General features: G+C 44.2%; 1 protein-coding gene across 1 annotated transcript; it reads left to right on the top strand.

Annotated features, from left to right (window-relative positions):
- Positions 1-961: 961 nt before the first annotated feature.
- On the top strand, positions 962-7,757 carry tlcd4b (TLC domain containing 4b). The gene is made up of 5 exons (XM_008299199.1): positions 962-968; positions 1,522-1,671; positions 3,154-3,248; positions 3,339-3,412; positions 3,496-7,757. The coding sequence occupies exons 1-5, from the start codon at positions 962-964 to the stop codon at positions 3,848-3,850; spliced, it is 681 nt and encodes a 226-aa protein (XP_008297421.1). The 3' UTR covers positions 3,851-7,757.
- The last annotated feature ends 1,533 nt before the right edge of the window (positions 7,758-9,290 follow it).

The following is a 9,290-nucleotide window of genomic DNA, read 5'->3' as shown; positions in this document are numbered from 1 at the left end:
GGCCGGGCGTGAAAACCGACCGAGACAAGCACAGCTGGAAGTGACGGGAAGACGAGTGTTTTTCAAAATAAAACACCCTGCGGACTCTGCCGGAAACAAAATAAAACGTTTTCATTCTCTCTGTGCGGCCCGGTAGCGGTCCGCGGGCCGGTGGTTGGGGACCGCTGAAATAGAGGACGTTCCGCTGAGCGACCTGCACGAGGAAGAAAGAGGGTCAGAATTTTCCTACCACCTGCTGAATTGCTCCTATAATGCTGAAATATTAATGCTCATAGAATTTTAAAAAGGTAAACTAGCAAACCGTGATGCACGTGAAGCTGATACGGCTAACAGGATGTCCAAAATATGATTCAGATTCCAGGGTTATAATTCAAAAAGTTAGGATTTTGATGACAGGCCGCGAATTCTAAGCACAAGAGAACCACCTAACCACCTCTACGTAGGCTGAATTCCAGTCAGTTACCCGTACAGTGAGAAAAGACCGTGGCTTTCTGTACATTTAATAAACGGAAGCCGGATCCCGCTGATACGATTACGGAGAACGCTTTGGACTCCGAGACGGCAGCCTGCAGACTCTCTCCGACCGGCGCGCTATCACTTAGGTTGGGCGCTGTCCAACCCGATATTTCGCTCGCTGCGTTTTCTGTCTTGAGTGCGGCGGTAAAGCGATACGACTGATCGGTTAACAGCAGGAGCGCTCCCTTGTGAAACAAACATTAGATGAGATACATAATCGGAGCCAGAGAAACCGAATGCATCGTTGGGAGCGTGACCGGCCTGAAAAAAATAATAAAAATTGCTGATTAAGTTATGGACGGAGTTGCTTGTTCGAGACGCCTCGAGCTGTTTGAAGAAGCGCTTATGTCACATGTTTATGAATGGGCCGCTTCAGATCACTCGTTTGTCCTCAATAGAGCAAAGCAGGACAGCTGTTCTTTATTCTGCACATTTTCCATGAAATATGGAGGGTAAACTTTGACCGTGGCGAGCGCAGGGTCACGCCGTGGATAAGGTTGTACAGTACGCTAGTGTGTGTGTGTGTTGGGAGGTCTTGTTACACGAGCGGTCAGCCAGTCGTTCGCTATACGATACCTGTGACTGATACCAGAATCGGATGTCTATTGAAGCCGAGACACCTCCATTGTTATTTTGAACAGAGGTTATTTGCAAGGACACCTAACGGTCACCGGAGCAGGTCGGGACGGGCGGGGTGGTCTATTCACCGAGCGACTGATTACTGCTTATTAAGAGATGCTTAACAAATGCAGTTAGTAACGCGGGTTTCTCCTTTCAAAGAGCCGTTTGTCAAAAAAACTTCTCCTTCGGCCTCGCCCGCACGCCGTTCTCTTTAATCAAGACCTCACCACCGTGCAAGTGTATCATCAACGTTAGCCAATCAACCTTGAGCGACCTTTCCACATGATTAGCGTGTTAGCGGCTAATTAGTCTGCATCATGTTTTCTCAGTCGAAGGCAGGCTATCGATTAGAGCAGAGCGGCGTTTTTCTAGAATACTAACCAGCTTTCCCCTCCTGGCGTGTTTACCTTGAACGTGACGGTGTCTCCGCTGTGTTTAAAGTGCCCTTACACCGTGTCGTTTGCTCTTCCCACAGGGGCGACCCCACTCTCGTCAAGCTAAATGTAGCCATAACCTGTGGTTACCTCCTTTACGGTGAGTGTTTGCTTTTTCCCCTTTTTAATTCCTGTTTTGCGTTTCCTCTCACACGCAAGCAATGAGTCACGTTAATTCCTGTACACACACATCTCAAAACAAATATTAGAACTCGTTCCAGGCCGACTGATGTAACCCTCCCGGTTCATGTTGTGATTTTTTTCTTGGAAGAAGGCTTGTCGAGTTGCAAAATCCTGGAGCTCTACTCCAAAAAACTGTTGCTGTAGAAGCTTTGTAAACATAACATTTATGGCAGAGCTGTTGTGCTGCGTTGCATCGACCAAAATAAGCAGCTGGTAAGTGTAGGGATCACACAGAGAGAAGCAAATACATACGTTAACTATGAAAAAAACATTGAACGTAATGGAAAGTATGAGAAATAAGAATAAGATAGCGTTTTGTTTTAATTTGTTATATATCTGTGATGACTTTTGGCACAACTTTCAAGGAATTTTAATTCATCTTTCAAGAATTTACAGTCAAAATATCTTAAATGTGTTTTATTTCAGCTCAGAAGCTGTTTAGAAAGATCTTTGGCAATTAGTTTTTATGAAATGAAATGAAAAATACTTTATTTATCCCAGAAGGGAAATTCAATATTGTAAAAGCTCACTTTTTTTTTAAATCAATATAACATATTTTATATTATATTATATTTTATGCAGGACCAAATAACTTATAGATATGATGGAACTTTAATGACAGCATCTACATTTAAAATATGAAAACTAGTGCAGATTTAGGTTTAGTTGACTGTAAAACATTAACTGTTTAGTCGCAGATTATTGTCACGGTTTTGTGGATGTTCAGGAGTGTAAAATAAAAGGCTGGTGATGCCTGAGCTTCAAAACTAGATAATTAAATAACTTCTTGGCATCGAGCTGGAAGATTTTGCGAGGTAACGTGAAGTCAATAAAACATTTCACAGGATCTTATTTTCAAGAAAATTCATCTGCTTAATGGCAACGCCGGTCATGTTTGGCTAAATGCCCTTTAGCAGCTTTAGTGCTTTAATATTTGAATTTACAGGTGCACTAATAAAACAAATCAGTCAGAAAGAATATTTCATGTTGTTTATGAGTGTTTTTTCAATCCATACATACTGGAGCTGTCTTGGTTGTTTTCTGTAGATATTCTCTACAAAACCTTTGAAACCTCTGATTTACTGTAATTATTATTATTATTATTTATATATTGTACAGCTGTGAGGGAATCTGCACCTTTTAAATGATTGTTTATTAGCTCAAAGTGAACAAAAGGAATCAGAAAATCCTGTTTTGTGGAGCCTCCACTCACTGGTTTAGAAGCTAAAGGGTTTGACGACAGTTTAGATTTCAGATTATAGCATTTGTCTGCCCTCATGTTTTATTTATTTAATCAAATACAGCAGCACCAGTTGAAGGGTTCTTGTTATGTCCGAGACCGTTCCCTCTGACTCCTGGACCACCCGTGTGACCAGTGTTTCCCCCTTTTTCTCTCTAGACCTCGTGCTGCTAGCATGTAACTGGAGCACTATGGGGGACAGCTTTTTCGTCTGCCACCACTTGGCGGCGCTCTACGCCTACGGATATGTGTTGGTGAGTCTCATTGTTTCAGGAAAATGTAGATAGAAGTTGTGCTATTCGTAGCTCCAGCTGTCTTCACGGTGATCTGTTTGGTCGTTGCAGACACGTGGCGTGCTTCCCTACTTTGCCAATTTTCGTCTCATTTCAGAGTTGTCCACGCCGTTTGTGAACCAAAGGTGAGTCGGCCTCTGTTAGTCAGCATTATCTAGGATTCACGTATCTTTGTGCCTGACTTTTCTCAATCGCCTTTTCCCTCCAGGTGGTTCTTTGAGGCATTAAAGTACCCCCGCTCACACCGGCTGGTGGTGTTAAACGGCGTGGCCATGTCGGTGGTGTTCTTCCTGGTGCGCATTGCCGTCATGCCGTCCTACTGGGCCAGTGTGTTCGCCACTTTCGGCACGCCGGAGTTCGACCGGCTGGGTCTGGGCGCTCAGGTGGCCTGGATCACCTCCTGCATCGCCCTGGATATCTTGAACACTATCTGGATGTATAAGATCACCCGCGGCTGCTACAAAGTCCTGACGGGGAGAGGAGGGCGGAAGGCGAAGGAGGGAGCGGCGGCGGCGGCGGCGTCTCCCTCGGACAAGAAGCACGTCAACAACCACACAGACTGAAGAGATTAAGAGCAAAAAGGATATGTAGACGTGAGCAGGGAGGGAGGCTGGACGCCCAGGAACCTCACAGCCTCTCTCTTCTGCGTCCCCTCCCACCCCCCTCCTCACCCACCCACCCTCAGTCTCAGCCCTTGATCTCCTTGAAGTCGGCTAGCGGACCGGGCTAAGAGTCCTCAGGTTCTGACCGCGACACGGGACAAGGAGACTGCTCTTTGACTCAAATCAAGCACCAGCGCTCGCAGTGTTTTTCACTGACAGATTAGCATCCTGCTGGGCGATAGCTTTTCGGTCGCAGACGACAAGGTACAGCTCACAAGCACACTTTTACCACCATCTGTTCTACTCGCCTCTCCTGTCACCGCCACCACCACCGCTCCTCTGTCGTCTCCTCTTAACACTCGACTTCAGCCAAAGCCCAATCCTCTGAAGTGCCTGTGGAAAACAGGAAAGCAATAACAGTGGAGGATCACTAACAGAGTTTAGCCCCTTCAGAAGATCTCACTCACTCACCCCCTAAACAACTTCTTCTTCTCATTCTGCACCCACACCGGAGGAGACGTGGCCTACGGAGGGAAGGACTCTGGCGTCAGATCCATACGGTGTTTGTGAATCTATAGGGCTCTTGTCTTAAACTCATCAAAACCTCACGAAAAAAGAGACAGAAAAACACCATAATGCCTCTTCTACAGTATCACCTGCTGTGGCCTCCTTGTAACAAGTGGCGCCTACCTATATCACCAGCCATGCCCCTCCAAGCTCCTGACGATTTGGATTTTATATTTAGAACACTAAGAATTATGCATGCAGGGGAGAGAAAGACGCCCTCTCCGACATCCTTCAGCTTCTCGCAGGACGGTTTGTCAGTATTCATCGTGGTGGCATCGCTGTGCTTTTTTTTGTCAGTTACACTCGTCTTTAGTGAATCCATGGCAAACCTCTGCCTCACTGGGTAGGGCTCCGCTATCCAACTTGAACGTTTTTGTTCTACCTCTCCCTCTGCCTTACAAAAGACTGTGTCAGTCGATTCCTCATGAGTTAATCAGCTGTGTTGTTGTTTATTCTTTTTCACTTTCTGCTTCAAAAACATGATCTGTTGTGATATCACTGGCTCGGAGGGACTTCTTCTTCCCCTCCCCGTCCCTTCCTCTTCCCTCTTAACCGTCTTCGGAGCTTATTCCAACAGAGCAGCATCACTTTAGTGCATCGACACCCCCAGAGGCTTCTTCCATGTATCTCCTCTGTTCTCAGAGAACCTAGCAGAGGAAGGGGAAAAGTTCACACGCACATGTTTTATTCTCAAGTTTTCACGTGCACAGGTAGCGTGCAATCAACACACTGTATTTGGTGCCCTTTTAAAACGCCAACATGGTGCTCGTCGTCCTTTTGCAGAATGTCAGCAACGGGAATGCTAGCAATATACCGTTTTTTTTTTTTCTCTCTCTCTCTCTCCGTCGAGTAATTCACTCGGACGTACCCGACGTGTGATCGAACGCAACGTGGCAATCTGCATGTGTGTGTTTTCTTTTTCTGTATAAACTGTAAAATCATCACTGTAGAGCATGGTAACATATTTCTGTGATGCCTTAGTGACTAGTCGAGATAGATGAACGACATCTAAATATTAACTGCATTAATCAAAAATGCTTACAAAAGGGGGGGTTTGTCTTCCAAAATGTTTCTTCCTCTCAGAGCATACTCAAAAAGCATGTACGTATAGAAGTTTTGGATTATTTCTCCTCCTCCTCCTCCTCCCTGCATGTCTGTACAGTATATACGCATACAGCAGCGTCTGCAGGCTGTATGTCCAACTCACTAAATGTTACCGCATTCTCTGTACGCCGGTCGGCTCGACTTACTTTTTACAGGTTCATTAACAGTCTGCCGTCAGCGGACTCTAATAGCTGATGTCGTGACAGACAGAAACACAGGCGGCGTTTCAGGTTTGGGTTTTTATTTTGTTTTGCCTCACGTGTAGAAATAGACGATCTGAAATGAAACCTACAAAGGATAAGTTTGTACTCTGCTGTTTACTCGTGTTTTCGATGGAGAGCGCTCCACCATTTTAGCGCCGCCGGACGGTTTATTAATTATTAACCGGAAAAATCTATGTTTCAGGATTTGCATGTCTGAAGCGGATCGGCGCCAACCCCCACAACGAGTCATCAGGAAGTCTCGTCATGACTTTACAAAAATTTCTCTGGAGTGGAAGTCCTGGTGGTTCCCAAAAATGGGGGTCGGGGACCCCCTTGGAGGTCATCAGACGCTGAGTCGGGGCCACAAACAAATTTAGAAAGGGTGTGTTTTGGCCATGAGACGAAACAGTAGTTATGGTTGAACATTTGATCAATTTTGAAACGCTGCACCTTAAACGTTTTCCGTCTGACCCGGTGTTTAAACTGTCAGTTCTTTCTACAAACTCCTGGCGTCATCCTTGTGTGACCTACTCGTGATGGTATCTCATGAGGTAATTCTCCATCACGGGGTTTTAAAGCTGCAAAGCAGAACCGAACCGAAGCTTCACTTTAAAATAATATAAATCAAAGTGACGCCTACATTACCCAGCATGCAACTTGACCATTGAGCTTGTTGCTAGCCTCGAGGTTCGACATCCATTTTTTTGTTCTTCCTTCTCTACCTACACAACCAGACTTTGATGCGCTAAACTGGTGGAGTCCTCGTTTTTTTTTTGAGAACGCGTGGATCGGTGTCGTCACTGTGGAAATCTAAAGCACACACACTCCCTGTGGAGCCGTAAATCTCTGTGATCTCCCCGTGTTTCTGTCTGTCACCACAAAGGAGGGGCTACAGTATCTTGTGCCTTTTTTACACAAAATCGGTGGATGTGATGCAGTCAAGATTTGGATTCGCATGAACTTTCTAATGTAATATCAATAGGTGATTATCTTCCTCTGTATTCCTCGCGTATACTCTTGTGTATATATTTTTATAACCTGCCTGCACAACGATTAATCCGGCCAAGTATTATAATCCAAAGCTGATCCCTCCTGGGGAGCCTGTTTTGTGTTTCGATTTTTTTTTTTTTTTTCTCGTGCTCTCCCGAGTCGAGGGGGTATGTCTCTGAATGTTGCGATAGGTTATTTTAGTGGCATTAAGATGATCTCACGTTTGTCCGAGGCGACGCGAATGGAAACTATATTTTTTTTTCTTCGACGTAAAACTCTATAAGCTATACAGGTAGTCGACGGGAAGGCTGACATCTCATTTCTCTGGCCTCCTAAACTCAAAGCTGTGAAATATTCAGTCGGGGAAACTCCGGAGCGTGGGAGACTTTTACTGAGACTCGGCCGACTGTGCTCTCTGGATGTCTTTTTGAGTTTAGACTGAGACCTGACCCCGTTGTCGGCGTCGGGTCTCGCGCACAAAGTAGAAAGTTAACACATCTAAGAAGTACGTCGCCCGGTTTGTCCGCGGACTGAGTTTTTGTACTCGTCAGGGTTTTCTACAGAGTCTATATATCTGCGCTCCATCTCACACCCTGTTTGGAAACAGTTCGATTCGGCTGCTGTCGTACGGCCACGATCTCTGTACTAAGTATTGTATCAGGTTAGAACTACCAAATGGCCTCTGTGTCTTTGGGGGAGGCCTGTTCATTATATTCTACGATATTTAAATATATATATCAAAAAAAAAAAAGAAGGTATATATGAGTCACCTTAAGATCCTTCCCTGTGATCAAAGTATTGACCTCGTATCGGTACAATAAAAGCAAAGCTGCACCTGAATCTGGTATTTAAACGGTGGTTACACACGGTACGGTCATTTTTATTTTGCCCCATTTTTTTGTTTTTCTTAAGTCTCTGATTTTCAAATTTGATCGTGTGTGTACAATGAAATATAATCAACTGAATCTCAAGGATGACAGCGTTTGTATACTGTTTAAAAAAAACAAAAAAAAAGATAATCAAATGACTTGCCAGTTTTGTTGTTTTTCCTGTGAATGACTTGCCAGTGTGGCTTCTCTCTTCCTTTTTTGTCTTTTTAAATGCAATGCAATTTCTTGTCATGATCTGTTTATTTCTTTTCTTTCTGGAGATTTTAATGTGAAGCAGCCTACACTACTCGCCGCCCTCGGTGGGGTTTGGGGGGGTGTTCTTTGTCTGAGCGGTTACCTTGTGGCTCGGACTGTTGTCGTCTACAATGACCACTACTAATGATCACGTAATTGTAGTGCTGAAAGCTGAGACTTACTTGAAAGTGTTGTTCTTCAATAAAGTTGAAGACTATAGAACGTAGGTGGTGGACTCTCATTGTGACTCCAAATGCTTTTCTTCATTCCCGTTACAAATAAAAACCCGGATAAGCAACAAAACAATGACATCACATGAAAGTTAGTGTCTAAAAAATGGGAAGAAGTCGGCGGTTCTTGGAGCTTTATCTCCTCGGGCAGGTTGTTGTGAAGCCGAGGGGCCCTGATGGCAAAAGCGCTGTCACCTCAGATTTAAGCTTTCACTTTGGAACAGCCAGAAGGAACCGGAGAACTCGAGCTGTGAACCGGCTCACGTGGGGTCAACACCTCTGCTGTGTAGCTTCTGACCCAGATGTGCAGTAAAAGTGATCAGTGAAATCTCAAAATCAGCTGTAAAGTGAACAGGGAGCCAATGGAGTGAAGCCAATATAAGATAAGATAAGATATGCCTTTATTTATCTCACAGTGGAGAAATTCACATCGTTGATAGCAGCTTTCAACAGAGGTACACATATACGAGACAGGAAAAAATAAAAAATGTACATATAAATATAAGAAATATATATGATATCTGCAACAAAAAAAAAAAGCAAAGCTGCTGCAGTAGAACTGAAAACTGAGAGAATTAGAGGGTCTAATCTGGAGAAAATGAAAGAGGTAGGAGTGTGAAAGCATTTGGGTAATTTGAGATATGTATCTGAACTTAAGGAATCAAATAGCACTCCCAAATTACTAATAACATGCTTCACATTATCAGACTACGGGACCAAAGCTGCCCTGAATAGGACGAGTAGGATTGGGGATTTAGACTTATTGAGTTATTGAGAACAGTTGACTTGTCTGAGACAATATAAGACAAAAGCTAGGGAGGTTTTTGGATCACTAGGTGAATCTGTGTGTCTCCTGCATAGCAATGATAAATACATTAAGATGCGTGGAAGCATATAAATAGAAAACAAAAGTGGGCCTCAGATTGAACCTTGCGGAACGCCACAGCTAATGTGAGGTGTAGGAAATGGTGACGGAAGAGCTTCTTCTTCTTTTTCTCCAAACAGGTAGCAATGCAAACCAGCACCAGAGCAGTGTCCTCGATGTCAACCCAGGTGTCAAGATGGTGAGTTATAAATAGCATAAACTAAAAAGATTGCTCAAAAAGTTAGAAGACTGTTTCTAGAAAAGCAAAAGCCATAACTGTCTCAAATCCCTGTCGAAGCGATCTCAGCGCTTCTGCAC

This window comes from Stegastes partitus, unplaced genomic scaffold (assembly GCF_000690725.1).
Source record: "Stegastes partitus isolate 25-593 unplaced genomic scaffold, Stegastes_partitus-1.0.2 Scaffold1390, whole genome shotgun sequence".
NCBI classification, from domain to species: Eukaryota; Metazoa; Chordata; class Actinopteri; family Pomacentridae; genus Stegastes; species Stegastes partitus.
The sequence above is the reverse complement of the archived record's forward strand: the minus strand, read 5'-3'. Positions and strand labels throughout refer to the sequence as shown.